At 38.6% G+C, this 18925-nt stretch overlaps 2 protein-coding genes across 2 annotated transcripts; both read left to right on the top strand.

Annotated features, from left to right (window-relative positions):
• Positions 1-1229, top strand: LOC134649260 (uncharacterized). Its single transcript, XM_063503982.1, has 2 exons — positions 1-479; positions 701-1229. Exons 1-2 carry the CDS (start codon positions 153-155, stop codon positions 1208-1210), a joined length of 837 nt encoding a protein of 278 aa, XP_063360052.1. The 5' UTR covers positions 1-152; the 3' UTR covers positions 1211-1229.
• A 2276-nt stretch (positions 1230-3505) lies between these two features.
• Positions 3506-18356, top strand: LOC134648978 (alpha-L-fucosidase). Its single transcript, XM_063503649.1, has 7 exons — positions 3506-3814; positions 4012-4150; positions 5667-5803; positions 6233-6562; positions 9180-9320; positions 17615-17976; positions 18246-18356. The coding sequence occupies exons 1-7, from the start codon at positions 3577-3579 to the stop codon at positions 18339-18341; spliced, it is 1443 nt and encodes a 480-aa protein (XP_063359719.1). The 5' UTR covers positions 3506-3576; the 3' UTR covers positions 18342-18356.
• The last annotated feature ends 569 nt before the right edge of the window (positions 18357-18925 follow it).

Here is an 18925-nt window from a genome sequence, read left to right as displayed (position 1 = left end):
GCGTCGACGTTTGACAGTTCGCTCCGGCAACCAAATTATCGAACAACAATCCGCGCAGTCTAGCAAACAATCCGGTGATCTGTCTTCAAATTATTACCTAAGTAACATTGCAATTCCAATGTTTACGTTTTGCTGTGCCGACTTGTGAGACGATGGAGTGGTCAAAAGAGAAGACTTTGAAGTTAATCGAGTTGTTACAAGTTAGTGCTAGCCTATGGAACCCCTCTTTGTGTGATACGCGAAGGGATAAACAGAAAAGAAAGGAAGAATTGCGTGGTATTTCTGCAATACTAGGTATTTCTGTGTCGGACACTACGAAGAAAATACAGCATTTGCGTACGCAATATAACCGGGAAGCCGCTAGAGAGGCCAGGGCTAACGAGGAGGACCCTGAGGACAGATTTTTGAGTAACTGGTACGCGTTTGAATACTTGCACTTCATGAAGGACTCAAGTAAACCTTACAGGATTTTGCAAATAGTAAGTGACTTCAATTTTGGCAATTTTAATATTTGTTGCGCAAAACGATTTCAAAAATTATATTATAATTATATCAACAATTCTCTGGAAAAAAATATTGCAATATTATTATTTAAGCATGTAAAAAAAATGTTATTTTGATCTGCTCCTGTATCAAAAGTGTGTAATATCATTGTATGAGGTAACTACAACTACTACAACTATTATGAATTAAATTTCAGGACACCCATTCAGAAGTCAACAGTAGTCTTCCCTCAAACTCAGATGGCTTTGTTGAATCACTCCAAAACAAACTAGAAAACCATTCTCCGCCCCACAAAGTTCCGCGGACAGACAACTTGCACTTAGTCAAATCTGAGCTGGTGTACTCGTCTCCACAATCAAGAGATGAGTTCTCAGTGTTCGGAGAATACATTGCTAATGAGTTAAGGTCCTTGAAGGGTGAGAAGAACTTACTTGTACTAAAGAAGAAGATACAGGATGCTATATTTGAAGTTAAAATGGGGATGATCCATGAGCCAAAGACTGAAGAGAGTGCATGCACGGTGTACGTCCACACCAGTCAACCACAAAATGTTACTCCTATACACAGTAAGCTGTACACTACACCGGTAATGACGACGACGGCCCACATAGACCCGCTCACATCACAAACACCCACTTCAGGCATCAGTGAGATCATCATTAATGGTGCTTGCCATTATTCCAACTTTAAGGTGGATAGCCAATAGCAGTGACATCCACTTCCCAGCGGGGAAGTGGATAAAAATGAGACTTATACTATTAGGAATTAATATAAGATACTCATAGTTTATAAGTTTATGCTGTGCTATTCTGGTGTTATGTTTAGTTTTAATAAGTATGAGAATTGGCTACACATAGACAGTAAGTTAAGTATTTCTCTGAGGTCTTTGACCACACTAAGCTAGTACTACTCATAGAGTCTGTTCGGAAAGAGAAGAGTCGTGGCATGTATTGGGCCCCATACATTCCACGACTCTTCTCTTTCCGCACAAACTCTACTCACACTGTTTACATAAGTAAATTGTTCACAGGTTCAATGATTAAGAATTAAGTCATTGCTAGTTTATACCAATGTAAGTTACTTGACCTGTTTCAATCATTGATGACTTTGCAACACATAAATTATTATTACTTAATATTATGGAGAAGTAATAAATGAAATATTTTTTTGTGAATGGTACAAAGTATACTAAAGCTGCTAATTGAAGAATAAATAAATAATGAAATGTCTAATACCGAGAAGTATTTGTTATGGTCATAATTTGTACCAAACTAATTTAATAGCTTACCTATGTCAAATAATGCGTGTGAATTTACCATCTGTGTCAGTATTTCTGATATTGTACATATCTAGTCATCTTCTCCTTATGTGTACCTTAGTCAATTGCAGAGATACCTGGCACACAAATTTTTATAAAGTGTCATTCAATAGAACTTGCTAACTATGTAAACAAAAGTTACTAGTAATTTGACATTCAGTGTCAATTTTAGTATGGCGGTTTGTTTACATAGTTAGCAAGTTCTATTGAATGACACTTTACTTACAAATGCCTCTGCAGCTAAGTTGACGTACTTGCCATTAATTACTTTAATTAGCATTCAAATGTATCAACTTTACTAGTAACGCTCAGAGGGCCTACCGCGAACCACGTTCGATGTGTTGTCTCCCTGTCACACTTACGTACGAATTTACAAGTGCGACAGAGAGCCAACACGTCGAACGTGGTTCGCGGTAGGCCCTCAGGATACATATAAATATAATGATACAAAAAGTACATCTCTGTAGCTTTATTTTACTCCCTATTACATACTATAGCGGTAAATCTAAACCTATCATAGGTATAATTTATTTTTTTGATATACACATTATTAGCAAAGTTATTACTACCTAATACATAACATAACACTAAAATTGTGTATTGTACCATTCTTTTATAAAACGTCCACTCTAACATAACTTATAAAATCTTTGATTTGAGGAGTTAATCCTCGAAGGTCAAAACACATTTTTAATAGGTAAGTACCCATTTTGTCACTAAAGTCAGTCCATGAGTCCATGAAAAGTCTGCAGCGGATTTGATAGCCCACGCAGTGCACGTGTTATTTTAAACGTCAAACTTCTATGAAATTATGACGTATAAATGACACTTGCACTGCGTGGGCTATCAAATCCGCTGCAGACTTTTCTTGGTCCGACTCTAGAAAAAGATACAAAACTTAAATGTATGGAATATCAGCGCTTCGTGCCTACATTTTTCAAATTTTCCGTCTTCTTTTCTGACGGAAATGGCTTGCCAAACTATACCTGGTCAAGCAGATCTTGTCAGTAGAAAAAGGCGGCAAATTTGAAAAATGTAGGCGCAAAGGGATATCGTCTCATAAAAAATTTGAATTTCGCGCCTTTTTTTACTGACACGATTTGCTTGACCAGCTATATCAAATTTAAAAGTGTTAACACACTATCGCACCGCACCGCGACTTTCGTGCGTCGCACTCATAAGTGAGAGCGAGAAACAGATATAGCTGGCCAACCAAATCTTGTCAGTAAAAAAAGGCGCGAAATTCAAATTTTCTATGGGACGGTATCCCTTCGCCGCCTAAATTTGCCGCCTTTTTCTACTGTCAAGATCTGGTTGACCAAGTATAATACCAAATATCTCTTTTTTGCTCTCCCTTATGGGTGCGACACTCCAAGGTAGGTGCAATAGTGTGTTAACACTTTATGCCTTTTGTCGCAAGGTCTTTAGAAGCCTTTTGGTAACTGGCAACTCAAAACATTTGTTTTTAATTTTTTATAAGTAACTTCCTTCCGTTACCCTGTCAGTTGATTGGTCGAGGATTTGGACTCGATATTTGAATCGATGTTTGATTTGTTTGGCTGTAGTGTCAAATGTCATAATCATAAACACTATAATCAGGTTTTGGTTCAAGCCGGCCGGTCGTCCCGTCAGTTGCGATTCGTAAAGTTGTTTTGAACTTGCAAAGTGATAACAACTAACGGTAAAGATAACAGTTAATAGTCTTTGTGTTCTATATTTATATTATAACGAGTAATGCTAAGAAAATATCTAAAATGAAAAGTGTGTTGCTGTTTTTTCTGCTCCCCTTTACAAGTGCAAAAATTCGTAATGAAAATTATTTCAATGTGGAAAACTTCGATGTGTCGCGACGTTACAGTCCTAACTGGGATGATTTGGATACTCGTCCTCTGCCCCAGTGGTACGATAACGCTAAGATAGGTATTTTCCTTCACTGGGGTGTATTCTCTGTCCCGAGTTATGGTTCTGAATGGTTTTGGAGTAATTGGCAAGGTGAGTGGACTTTTTGTAACTTACTTAATATCAACTCTCTTTACTATGCGCCTGAACTAAATCAAATGCTTCGTAAGTACTTTACTGTATTAGGCTTAAGTTCATTATAAATGTGCCATGCCTAGCTTAAAAATATTGTACCTACCTACTTAATAAAAAAAAATTAAAACTTCTGTCTGATTATCTGTCTTTTGTAGGGAAAAATGATAACTACACAAACTTCATGAAGAAGAACTACCCGCCAAACTTCACTTACCAGGAGTTTGCTCCTATGTTCACTGCTGAGTTCTTTGACCCGGCAGAGTGGGCTGCCCTGTTCACTAAAGCTGGAGCCAAGTAAGTACCAGCATTGTTAACTCCGTTATACATGAAGATATTTAATTGGTGATCAAGAACCAATTTTCTAATTCTGTCATTGATGTCATCACATTTAAGTATAGGACCAACTCTGAAATCGCAATAAAAAATTGGCTCTCTCATTACTCTCATAGAAAATAATCAACATCGGACCAGCCTAAATGTATGAAACAGCCAAATATTTTTTGTGATCTTGAGGTTGGTCCCATAGTTAAAGGTGATCACCATCAATGACTGAATTAGAAAAATTGGTTCCTGATCACCAATAAAATTTCTTGATGTAGTGTCATGTCATGGGGCCCTGCAGGCAAGTTTTTGTTCTTATTCCACCATGTTCATGTGTTTTGAATTTGGAATGAGATATGGGGCATTATCTATGAAAAGGGACCTTATTGTCGATGGCGCTTACACCGCACAGTGTCGCGAGGCAATGTATTTATATCGGAGCATGGTTAATAATGGCGTAACCACCATCGACAATAAGGTCCCTTTTCATAGATAACGACACATATAGTTCCAAATTCTAAAACACAACAAGAGCTTTAGGGTCTTAGGAGATTCAAAATGTAATAATATGTCCTAATGTCCAAATCCTATATATAGGGATACTACATTTGTGGTTTCCTATGGTTTCTCTTTTTAGGGTTCCGTACCTCAAAAGGAAAAAACAGAACCCTTATAGGATCACTCGTGCGTCTGTCTGTCCGTCTGTCACAGCCTATTTTCTCCGAAACTACTGGACCAACTAAGTTGAAATTTGGCACACATATGTAAGTTTGTGACCCAAAGACGGATGTGTAACGTAAATGAATGAATTTTAAATATGGAGGCCATGTTTGGGGGGAATGAGAAAATAAAAAAATAAAGTTTTTCAAACTATATCCTGTTACATAACAAATGAAAGAGCTATATATTTTTTATAATTTTAGGATAAATAGTTTAGCAGTTATTCAAGAAAATAGGCAAAAAATTACCATTCTCCCCTCCCCCCCCCCCCCTCTTTATCTTTAAGATTTAAGATTTTTATTGAACATAAGAAAATAAATGGGTCTAAAATTTTGAAAAAAATACACAAACAATCGTTTTTTACCTATAGATGACAGCAAAACCTATTAGAAATGTGCAGTCAAGCGTGAGTCGGACTTAATGTACGGAAGCCTTGGAGCGCGAGTCCGACTCGCACTTGGCCGGTTTTTTTCATTTAGTTTTTACTTTTAGCTTCTGGAATTTAATTTTGGTTTAGGGGCATTCCTTCACAGTATGAAGTGTGTGGCCTAGGGCACCAAATTGAGACACTTGCTTTTTACTGGGGTATAGCGAGCGTAACAAGCGTAGCTTAGCAGCATCCCTATGTTTTATTTTTGGGCCAGTCATTTCCATTACCTATGGAGGTGAAAATTGGATAAACCTTCCATGCCTTCCTTCAAATATGCCGCTTTTTTAAGTAATGCATATATTTGGCCAGATTAAAGGTCTAAATTGAAATGTTTTACAGGTATGTAGTCCTCACAAGCAAGCACCACGAAGGTTTCACTCTGTTCCCGTCCAAGCGCTCATATAGCTGGAACGCTGTCGACGTCGGCCCACATCGCGATTTGGTCGGCGACTTAGCGGAAAGCGTGCGCGATGCAGGTAGGTTTACGGCATCGATGGACCAAGGATCTAAATATCTGGGCAAAATATATAAATGTGCGCTGTGCCAAGGAATGGAATTCCTTGCCGGAGTCTATATTTCCGCAACCTTCAAATCAAGGGTGAACAGGCACCTTCTGGGCGAGCTCGCTCCATAGTAGGCCACGTCTTCGCCTCTGCTAGTCTGTGGCCATAAGTAAGCCCATTTATAATAAAAAAAAGTCGAGATTTAAAGGGGCCCACTGATTAACAGTCCGCCGGACGATATCGGCCTGTCAGTTAGAACAAAAAGTTGACAGTTCCGAACAACTGACAGGCCAATATCGTCCGGCGGACTGGTAATCAGTGGGCCACTTTAAGATTTATGTCGCGAGATACACAGATTTTTTTCAACTTTCCCTCAAATTTTCCTTTCTCCCACGTATGCAGGACTCAAGTTCGGCGTCTACCACTCCCTCTACGAGTGGTACAACCCCATCTACCTAGAAGACAGGGAAACTAACTTCACTACACGAACTTACGTCATCAACAAGCTATGGCCGGACTTGAAACAGCTGATTAACGACTACCACCCCTCAGTTCTCTGGGTCGATGGGGACTGGGAGGCCTACGACCGTTACTGGCATTCGCAGGAGTTCCTAGCCTGGCTGTACAGCGACAGTCCGGTTGCTGATGAGATTGTGACTAACGACAGATGGGGGATCGGCTGCTATGGCAAACATGGAGATTTTTATAATTATGCTGATAGATATAACCCAGGTTAGTACTTAGATAAATATCTGTGACGGACTTGAAACAGCTAATCAACGACTACCACACCTCAGTTCTCTGAGTCGATGGGGACTGGGAGGCCTACGACCGTTACTGGCATTCGCAGGAGTTCCTAGCCTGGCTGTACAGCGACAGTCCGGTTGCTGATGAGATTGTGACTAACGACAGATGGGGGATCGGCTGCTATGGCAAACATGGAGATTTTTATAATTATGCTGATAGATATAACCCAGGTTAGTACTTAGATAAATATCTGTGACGGACTTGAAACAGCTAATCAACGACTACCACACCTCAGTTCTCTGAGTCGATGGGGACTGGGAGGCCTACGACCGTTACTGGCATTCGCAGGAGTTCCTAGCCTGGCTGTACAGCGACAGTCCGGTTGCTGATGAGATTGTGACTAACGACAGATGGGGGATCGGCTGCTATGGCAAACATGGAGATTTTTATAATTATGCTGATAGATATAACCCAGGTTAGTACTTAGATAAATATCTGTGACGGACTTGAAACAGCTGGCCAACAACTACCACCCCTCAAGTCAGTTCTCTGGGTCGATGGGGACTGGGAGGCCTACGACCGTTACTGGCATTCGCAGGAGTTCCTAGCCTGGCTGTCAGGGATCGGAACCGGTTTTTTGCAAAAACTTAGAAATAACCATATTTTTCGAATTATTTTATACTCGAAATGTAGGACTCAGTTGTGTTTTTAGGTTACGACTTCGTATTATTAGATTGCCCAATTAGAAATGAAGTAATTAGCAAAGAACGAAAGTATACCGTTTCCGTTCCCATACAAAAAATACCGGTATCCGATCCCTGCTGGCTGTACAGCGACAGTCCGGTTGCTGATGAGATTGTGACTAACGACAGATGGGGGATCGGCTGCTATGGCAAACATGGAGATTTTTATAATTATGCTGATAGATATAACCCAGGTTAGTACTTAGATACCTATCTATGGCCAGACTTGAAACAGCTATCAACGACTACCACCCCTCAGTTCTCTGGGTCGATGGGGACTGGGAGGCCTACGACCGTTACTGGCATTCGCAGGAGTTCCTAGCCTGGCTGTACAGCGACAGTCCGGTTGCTGATGAGATTGTGACTAACGACAGATGGGGGATCGGCTGCTATGGCAAACATGGAGATTTTTATAATTATGCTGATAGATATAACCCAGGTTAGTACTTAGATACCTATCTATGGCCAGACTTGAAACAGCTATCAACGACTACCGCCCCTCAGTTCTCTGGGTCGATGGGGACTGGGAGGCCTACGACCGTTACTGGCATTCGCAGGAGTTCCTAGCCTGGCTGTCAGGGATCGGAACCGGTTTTTTGCAAAAACTTAGAAATAACCATATTTTTCGAATTATTTTATACTCGAAATGTAGGACTCAGTTGTGTTTTTAGGTTACGACTTCGTATTATTAGATTGCCCAATTAGAAATGAAGTAATTAGCAAAGAACGAAAAAAATTCCGTTCCCATACAAAAAATACCGGTATCCGATCCCTGGCTGTACAGCGACAGTCCGGTTGCTGATGAGATTGTGACTAACGACAGATGGGGGATCGGCTGCTATGGCAAACATGGAGATTTTTATAATTATGCTGACAGATATAACCCAGGTATAGTAGTTTGCCTAATTTACTTTTGGTAAGTGTCCGCGCGCGTTCTATTAGGATTGAGCCATTTAGCGGTTATGGAAAAGGGCAATAAAAACATATTATTTCAGACAAAAGTCCATATAAAAATTAAAGCAGCGGATTTCCGATTGCTTGATTTATAAATTGTTAACGATAAAGCTTCTGTTCATTACTTGCATGGCATACCTACTCATAATTAACAGGAAAAAACAATATTTTGTTAAGGAGTGCCTATAGATATTATGAATTTATTGTTATTTGTTATTGTCGTATTGTTTATGCATTACCTATAATATAGGTGTCACAATGGTATTATGAAACTACGTCCATATCTGTTAGATGTAGGTTATCTATAATTTTTTCGCAATTGAAAACATACTTATTTCAAAATCCACATTAACCTAAATAAGTTGATTTCAAAACCACTAAAGATATAAGCTCTGATATGTAATCGAGGTTGACAAACAACGTTTTTTCACTGCAAAATTACTTAGTTATTTCAGGCAGATATTTGATTGACCTAAATATTTGATTTGAGAAAAGCGGTTTTAGGTAAGTAGATACTTTTTGTGTTTTGGCGCTCTGGTGTGTAACTGAGGGACTAAAGCTGGTTTTAGTGTCACGCGGACCGTCCGTGCGGATCGCTCCGCACCGGACCAATATGTATTAAGTTCAGGGAGCGTTTTAGAGTGGTCCGCGCAGACAGCTTTCTCATAGAATTTGGCAATCCTCACGGACGGTCCGCGTGACACTAAAACCAGCCTAAAACCATGTATGCTCTACATATCATACTCTTTGATACTACAAGACGCACCACCACTTCGCTAATGGCATTATTCATAAACGGCTGCTAACTTCAGATAATGATGATCATCGTTTGTCCCTATCTGTCGTTATGCCATAGAGGGACAAACGATGATCATCAGCTGATTAACGCTTGTGTATACCTACAGGTAAACTGTTGGCCCACAAATGGGAGAACGCGTTCACGGTGGACTTCAAGTCGTGGGGCTACAGGAGGAACGTCAAACTGAGCGAGGTGCTGAGTTTCGACGACTTGTTGTACCAGGTCGTGTCGTCCGTCAGTTGTGGAGGTAACCTTGTTATAGGGATTTGTAGGTAAACTCTAGGCCGACAAAAAAAAAAAAAAAAAAAAAAGGGAGTACGCGTTCACGGTGGACTTCAAGTCGTGGGGCTACAGGAGGAACGTCAAACTGAGCGAGGTGCTCAGCTTCGACGACTTGTTGTACCAGGTCGTGTCGTCCGTCAGTTGTGGAGGTAACCTTGTTATAGGGACTTATAGGTAAACTCTAGGCCGACAAAAAAAAAAAAAGACAAATGGGAGAACGCGTTCACGGTGGACTTCAAGTCGTGGGGCTACAGGAGGAACGTCAAACTGAGCGAGGTGTTCAGCTTCGACGACCTGCTGTATCAGGTCGTGTCGTCTGTCAGTTGTGGAGGCAACATTTATTATGGGGACTTATAGGTAAACTCTAGGCCCACAAATGGGAGAACGTGTTCACGGTGGACTCCAAGTCGTGGGGCTACAGGAGGAATGTCAAACTGAGCGAGGTGTTCAGCTTCGACGACCTGCTGTATCAGGTCGTGTCGTCCGTCAGTTGTGGAGGTAACATTTATTATGGGGACTTATATTATAGGTAAACTCTAGGCCGACAAATGGGAGAACGCGTTCACGGTGGACTCCAAGTCGTGGTGCTAGAGGAGGAACGTCAAGCTGAGCGAGGTGCTGAGTTTCGACGACTTGTTGTACCAGGTCGTGTCGTCTGTCAGTTGTGGAGGTAACATTTATTATGGGGACTTATATTATAGGTAAACTCTAGGCCCACAAATGGGAGCACACGTTCACGGTGGACTCCAAGTCGTGGGGCTACAGGAGGAACGTCAAACTGAGCGAGGTGCTGAGTTTCGACGACTTGTTGTACCAGGTCGTGTCGTCCGTCAGTTGTGGAGGTAACATTTATTATGGGGACTTATAGGTAAACTCTAGGCCCACAAATGGGAAAACGCGTTCACGGTGGACTCCAAGCCGTGGGGCTACAGGAGGAACGTCAAGCTGAGCGAGGTGCTGAGTTTCGACGACTTGTTGTACCAGGTCGTGTCGTCCGTCAGTTGTGGAGGTAATAACATTTATTATAGGGACCTTTTATGCTGCAGTATACAAATACATGACATATCTGCTTATAGTAGGTACGGGAAAAGTAGCATATTTAGGCGGCAAAATAAATATGTACATTCATGAAACTTTGTATATGACCATTATTTTGGCACTATAAGTAAGGATCTGCCGAGTCCTATCACTTAAATCTTAGCTCCCAGGTTGTAAGTACTTAATTTCTTAAAACGTTAATAAGACAGGTTTGTTGGCTGACAGTAAGGTCTCTTACAAGTTGTGTTGTCACTTGTAAGAGACCTTACGCATTTAACCTTTTGGGCGCCAATGACCGATATATCCGCACCGTAGGTTCAACGCAAAAGACCGATCAATCGGTCACAGACCACAGAGCAACATAGACCTACGTGCATATGCATAAAGTTCAATATCAGTTTTGACACTTCGGTGACGTGGCGTCAGCGTGGCAGCTTTTGTGTTTGACACGGCGTCGAAAAGGTTAAACTTAAATAACTTTAACCATTGTTTTTTGTTCTCGCTGGCCGACGTTTCTGAATTGTGATTACGCGTTTCACTCAATTGTTTCGATTAGAGAATTCCCTGACTGAAGATAGACTCAGTTAAAATATACAAACACAAGAAAACGCGCCCAACGGCTTCATAGGCAATTTAAATAATCCACTAAGGGCCAGTTGCACCAACCACATTTGACAGATTTGTATGTATGAAACTTTCCATACATACAAATTTTACGAACTCTTTAACGATACACAGACAGACAGAGTGTTCTTGCTACAGAAAAGGGCTGTTAGAATGTTGGCTGGGGTGCCGCCATTTACTCCGACTAAACAGTACTTCCGCGAATTAAGAATTCTAACGGTCCCCTCTTTATATATCCTGGGTGGCAAAGTACATGTATAAACACAAAAGTGAATATGTGATGCGTCGACCTGAACAAAGGAAAACTGATATGGACATTAAGCCTGTTTTTGTCAGGCTTGCGAAAACATCCAACTCGTTGGGGGTTGTTGGCATTAAAATCTTTAATAGCCTGAGCCGTGCGATTAAAGAAGCGGCATCTTATGACCTGTTTGTTGAAAAGTTGAAAGCCTATTTGTTAGATAAGGCATTTTTTACTATTAGAGAATTTTACAGTAAATTTAATGTTAAATAATTTGCATAATATTGACATTTGTGATATCTTATATGATTGTTTATTGTCCTTAATTATTATTATTTTGAACCAGGGACCGGAAAACCCCTTTTAAAGATTAATCGTATCGATAAAGTAACCCTATTAAATGCTTACCCAGAGGTCATGGTTACCCTATCGTTTGGCTTACCCTATCGTTATGGAAACCATTTAGAATATGATTAATCATATTAGATGTGGTTACCAAATCAAATAGGGTGTAGATAAGGTAGTTAAGCCTATAATATTTACCTCTTACCCCTTCATAGGGTAACCCTTTTCCCGTCTCTTTTCTACGTAGGCGGCGATTCTACCTTTCTCATTGAACAGAACAGGATAGATAGAGATAGGTAGGCGGGGGGCGGGGGGGCGGCAGCCGCAAAAGCGAAACAAGTGGAGTGAATTGGAGCAGTCACATCACATTCTGGAGTCCTCTCTAATTTCTCGTGTTACTCGCGTCCTGAGTTTGGTGACACGACGTCATGGAATATACAGGATGGATTTTCTTTTTGGGTCAGTGAGGGCAGCTACCAGATCCCGTGCTGCTACGAGAAAACGGTCTAAGAAGACCTTCCCTCGATTTCAAATTAATGAAGATTGGCTTTTACAGGTTTTGGAAAAAACATACAGGGTGGGAGGAAAAGGTCATTTTTGACAAACTTTTTTTTTGATGCCAATCGATCCAATTCCCAAAGCTTGTATGGAACATTCTCGTAGCAGGACGGGATCTGGTAGCTGCCCTGACTGACCCAAAAAGAAAATCCACCCTGTATAAATGCAAGTGTCCGGACGGACTGACTGATTCATCAACGCAGAGCCGAAACTACAAAAGATAGAAAGTTGAAAATTACACACCAGATTACATTTATAAAGTGTACAAGAGATAAGAAGCGATTTTGAGAAATTCAACCCCTAAGGGGGTTAAAAAGGGGAGGAAAGTTTGTATGGGGTTCAAGTTTTATTTTAAGCTAAGAATTTGAAACTTCGTAAAAAGATATATTATTATAATACAAGAAAACTAATTTCAGCGGTTTTGAAAATTTATCCCCTAAGGTGGTGAAAAAGGGGTTGAGAGTTTGTATGGATATCAAACATTTTTTCGAACGCGGAACTTGAATCTTTGTATTTGGGGATATTATTAAAAGACAGGAAAAGCAATTTCAGCGTTTTGTAAAATTCATCCCCTAACAGGGTTAAAAAGGGGTTGAAAGTTTGAATCCATTACAAATGCTTTGAAACTTCTTAGAAAGGCATAATTGCCGATTACAAAAAAAAGTAATTGCAACGGTTTTGGAAATTCAACCCCTAAGGGGGTTAAAAGGGGATGAAAATTCGTCTTGGGGTGCGAATTTTATTTTTAGCTAGGAACTTGAAACTTCGCAAAAAGGTATTAAATTAAAATACAAGAAAACTTGTTTCAGCGGTTTGAAAATTCATCCCCTAAGGTGGTGAGAAAGGGGTTGAAAATTTGTATGGATATCAAACATTTGTTTGAGTGCGGGACTTGAACCTTTGTATTGGGGATATTATTAGAAGACAGGAAAAGTAATTTCAACGTTTTGTAAAATTCATCCCCTAACAGGGTTAAAAAGGTTTTGAAAGTTTGTATGGGGTTTAAATTTTATTTTAAGCGAGGAACTTGAAACTTCCTAAAAGGGTATTATTTCAAAACGGCAAAAAACGCATTTCAGCGTTTTTGAAAATTCATCCCCTAAGGTGGTGGAAAAGGGGTTGAAAGTTTGTATGAAGATCAAACATTTTTGTGAGTGCGGGGCTTGAATCTTTGTACAGAGGCATATTATTAGAGTAAAAGAAAAGTAATTTCAGCGTTTTTAAAAAATTCTTCCTTTATAAGGGTTAAAAAGGGGTTGAAAGTTTACAAGATACAAGATATTTATTCATAAACAATGTCAATTGTGTTTGAATACATGCAGTAGAAGCATAACATTAAATAAATTCATGAAATACAATGTCCATTTAACTAAAACAAAAAAAACATTAATAAAATAAAGGAAAGAATTTGCCATTATAAATATACCGAAGATAAAAACATAAAAAAAAATAGATAAAGTCTAGAGTGCAATTAAAATTGAACCAATAAAACATTAATAAAAATAAAAGGAAAGAATTTGTAATTTCAAAAATCGTCAATATTATATAAACATTTGTCGAGCAAGTATTTTTTTAACCTATAGCTAAAGATCTTATGATTAACGAGTCCCTTCAGCTCGATTGGCATTTTGTTAAATAGTCGCACGGCTTGAACTCTGGTAGTATGCTCTACCACCACAAGATGGGGTGTAATAATAGGAGTAATATTTTTTGTCCTCGATTTTAATCTTAAAGCCATTTGCTCATCCGATTCGAAGCGATATCTATGCTTGATTGCATCCGTCAATAGGACTAAAATATAAAGGGCGGGGACTGTTAGTATCTCCAACTTTTTAAAATGCTCTCTACAGCTATCCCATGATGGAATTCGAACGATCGTTCGTATTGCTCTTTTTTGTGAGACAAAAGCACGTTGAATGTTATATTTATAACTATTGCCCCAGAGCTTGATGCTGTATCTTAACTTAGATTCGACAAGGGCAAAGTATACCATCTTTAGTTGCTCCAACGTCAGTTCATCCCTTAATTTTGTTTGGAGTTTGTATGGAGATCAAACATTTTTGTGACTGCGGGGCTTGAATCCTTGTATAAAGGCATATTATTAGATAACAAGAAAAGCAATTTCAGCGTTTTTAAAAATTCATCCTTTAAAAACTTTTTACAAAAAAAAAAAAACCGACTTCAAAAAGGATGAAATAAAATATTATCCTTTTTGAAGTCTATGCGTTACCAACTGATATGTTTGAAGTCGGTGCCAAGCCAAGTAGTAACAATACCAGTCAAAAATGGGATTTATAGCCGTAAAGCTGATTATTTTTGACTGGTATGGTATTGTTACTACTTGGCTTGGCACCGACTTCAAACATATCAGTTGGTAACGCATATACTTCAAAAAGGATAATATTTTATTTCATCCTTTTTGAAGTCGGTTTTATTTTTTTTGTAAAAAGTTTTTATTTTTCCATTTTTAGTTTTAACGCATTGTTAATAGCGCGACACATGAATGAAAAAAATCGGACTACTCTGTAAAAAGTTATGCGTGGTCATACGTTACAATCGGTGAGTGAAAAATCAATCATCCCCTATTTTCCTACCCTTAAGGTTGGATTTTTTTTCCAAATTTATATGGGACCAACTTCGGGGTATACCAAATCCAATAAAAAAATAATTATCAAAATCGAACTACTCTGTAAAAAAAAATATGTGATCATACATAAAAAAAAATACGCGTCGACTTGAGAACCTCCTCCGTTTTTTCGTCGGTTAAAAAGGGTTAAAAAGGCCGGGGTTGAAAGTTTGTTTGGGGTTCAAATTTTATTTTAAGCTATGAATTTGTAACTTCGTAAAAAGTTATTTCATTAAAAAAGAAGAAACCTATCTCAGCGTTTTTCTAAAATTCATCCTTTAAGTTAAGGTGATGAAAAAGGGGTTGAAGATTTGTATGGAAGTCAGACATTTTTTTAAGTGCGCGACTTGAATCTTTGTAAAATGGCATATTATTAAAATACGAGAAAAGTCATGTCAGCGTTTTTAAAAATTCGTCTCTTAAAGGGTCGAAGGGGGGTTGAAAATTTTATAGGGTTCCAATTTTATTTAAAGCTACAAAGTTGAAATTTCGTAAAAAGGTATTTTATCAATATAAAAGTAATTTCAGAGTTTTTGATAATTCATCCCCCGAGGTGGTGAAAAAGGGGTTGAAATTTTGTTTTTTGTTTTTCGTGTTTTTTAAATATTACTTACGGGTTTCAAAGGGGAACGAAAATTTGATTATTTTTGACTACGATAAAGTTTTTTTTTTGTTTTTTTTTTATTTCTCTTTTGTGTTTTTTTTTTAATATTTATTAGGGGCTTCTTACAGAGGAATGAACATTTATTATTTTTGCGCTACGACGCACGGTTTAGGAGATACAACCCATAAACATTTTTCTTTCTTTTTTTAATTTTTTTTTTGTTTTTCGTGTTTTTTAAATATTACTTACGGGACTCAAAGGGGAACGAAAATTTGATTATTTTTGCGCTACGACGCACGGTTTAGGAGATACAGCATTATAAAGTTTTTTTTTGTTTTTTATTATTTCTTTTTTGTTTTTTTTTTTTTATATTAATTAGGGGTTTCTTACAGAGGAATGAACATTTTATTATTTTTGCGCTACGACGCACGGTTTAGGAGATACAACCTATAAACATTTTTCTTTCTTTTTTTTTATTTTTTTTTAGTTTTTTGTGTTTTTTAAATGTTACTTACGGGTTTCAAAGGGGAACGAAAATTTGATTATTTTTGCGCTACGACGCACGGTTTAGGAGATACAGCCCTATAAAGATGAAAACTGATGATGATGATGATGATTAACCAAAACATGTCTATGGTTCACTCATCTGTCAGAAATGACAATTAAAATTAGGTTGGCAACAATGTATTCCATACAATATTTTTTAAGTGGTGATTACACGAAGTATCGTAAAAGTGCCAAAAAGATACTGCGTGTATGCACAAATACTTTTTTGGGGAATAGACTAAAGACTTGTCTTGACAACTATAAGAGAGGGGTTTAAAGGTGTGTGCACGACCCTTTAAATGACAAATAAAAGTACGGGAGTAGAAAAAACATTTTTTTTTAATTTTGGCCATATGAAACGTAGAAATGTAGGTATATTATTATTTACCAAGTCCAGCCCCCTACTAAATAACTATGATTTTTAAGCCGGGACAATTTCCTTATCGGCCGGGACGCCGGGACACCGTGCTTCAAACCGGGACATGTCCCGGCGAACCGGGACGTATGGCAACCCTACCTTAGGGGCTTGAAACTTCGTAGGTTGTGAATAGGGTTGCCAACTATTTTTTGGTAGAATATAGTATTTTCCAGAATAGGGCATCAAAAATATAGTACATTTCAAAAAAATATGGTACTTTTAGATAAAATACTAAACATAAGTGTAACATACGTTTAATCGGAAATATAGTATTATAGCGTACTATATATTTTTCCAAAAGTATATAGTACAGAGAGCCAAAATATAGTACAATACTATATAATATAGTACGGTTGGCAACCCTAGTTGTGAAAGAGAAGTCTCATGCGTTGTATAATATTAATAATTAACAACTGATTAACCGTCCCGTCCTACTGCAATCTTTTGCTGCATAATGTTCTAAGCTAACGTAGAATATATATATATATAACCACCAAGTGAAGTAAGTATTCACAATATTTTGCAATTTAAAATTCCGCCGACCGCAACGCACTATTACGAGCTCCGTCCGAACAATTCTATAAACACAAACAGCAAGCTCGGACTTGTTCGCCACCGCCGCCCGGCAAATCACAACGATATTTTCGCGCACGGACAAGCAATAATAGCATCTTGATCAAAGGCGTAAGCGCTACGGCTAATGCATAAAGTCTGTTTATTTGTGTGTGTAGGCTCGCTCGTGCCGCCATACTTGTACCTATTGTCAACCATGCGCTTGTATGTTGCTGCAATAATCAGCCGAAAGCCTTGGTCACAGAGATTAAAATAGCTTGATCGCATTTGAAACCCGCTTCATAGGGAAACTTTAATAAAGGGTTTTTGGTTTTGGTAAGCGCTTACCCGAGTTAACTGTATTCAATTTGGTAATTTTTTCGTTTGGGTAAGTCAATGATGTGCTTTCCGAATTGATAGGGTTTTTAAAAACCACTCTATCATTAACCCGGGGTAAAACCCTCTTCAGGGTAAGCGGTTCCGGTCCCTGTTTTGAACCAGTTATATTTTTAATTTAGTGTTGTTTATTTTGTATTTTTATTCTGGAAATGTCTCTGTAATTTAGTGTTAGTTGATTATTTTGTGTTGTTATTTTTATTTTATTGTAATTTTTGACACGTGTTGTTTTAACATTAAAGATTTTTGAAATTGAAATTGAAAATACGAACAGTTTGGTACAACCGACCCTAATTCACGTAATATTCCAGGTAACGCCCTAATCAACGTCGGCCCGACCAAAGAAGGCACCATCGCCCCAATCTACCAAGAACGCCTCCTGTCTTTAGGCGCCTGGCTCGACACCAACGGGGAAGCTATCTACGCCTCCTCGCCCTGGCTTCACCAGAACGACTCCGCCAACACCCACGTCTGGTACACTTGCCACAGAGCCGAGTACAATGCGCAGTCGCCCACATCGAAGCCTTTGGTCACTGATAGTTTGACAGCAATCTATGCGATAGTGCTGAAATGGCCGCAGGAAAGCGTGCTGGCGGTGAAGGATATAACGATGACGCTACACAGTGGAAATTATAAGATTCAGATGTTGGGTAACCCGGATGTTAATATACAGGTATGTTTGTGACTAGAATTACCAGTAATAGTGATACAGAAAGCGTAGCGCAAAGGATTAGCACATTAGCATCCTAGCTAGACCCCCAGTTCCCCTACCACCTAAAAAAAACATGTTTTTTTTTCATTAACCGGCACAAATGTATTAACATTAACATACACGATAATGATTCATACTTACACATATAAGTATCATATATATTTTAGATTTTATGATATTTATACGAAACGTACTATTACTTACTTGATATTGTACATTTTTTTTTTCAGTGGACGATAAAAGATGGGCGAGCTTTGATCTTGTTGCCGAATAAAGCTGTGGTCAAGTCTACCAATGCATGGGTACTGAAATTTACTTTGAAATAAATGTTTTTGATTAACTCTATGGATTTTTTTACAACTAACCTATATAATACAATGATAATCGCCTCATTTTAACCTGGTATGTACCTACGAGCGGAAAAGAAAATGTATGTCAACTCATGTAATAATAATAAAGATTTTGCTACTGGCGTAAATAATGATACGAATTAGCTCTACAGCCGTGCGTGGCGCTAGTACCTACAGTCAGCATCAAATAGAAAGTGGCTACTTATTACAACCCACCTACTAATAGGAGTAAATGTGACAGTCCATTTCCAACCGCAGCTGCAATACTGTTCATTTTACTATGGATATTGACAGTAACGGCGACGCGTTCAGTACCAGTAGTGCAGCTGCGGTCAGAAACGGAATGTTACCCAAAGATGTCATGCGATGTTTTGTCAGTAACCATGTTACTCTTTTATGCTTGTGAATAACTCCACACGATAACGTGTGCAATGGTGTGACACGAGTAGTTAGCATGTAGATATCATAGGTATGTAGGTTATATATGATACCTGCATGTTTAAGTAATTTTAGTTTAGGTACTAGCTTTATGCCCGCGACTTATAACATATAACACCCCT

The sequence above is a fragment of the Cydia amplana genome, chromosome 6 (genome assembly GCF_948474715.1).
Source record: "Cydia amplana chromosome 6, ilCydAmpl1.1, whole genome shotgun sequence".
NCBI lineage: Eukaryota > Metazoa > Arthropoda > Insecta > Lepidoptera > Tortricidae > Cydia > Cydia amplana.
This window is presented reverse-complemented; position numbering and strand designations above follow the sequence as displayed.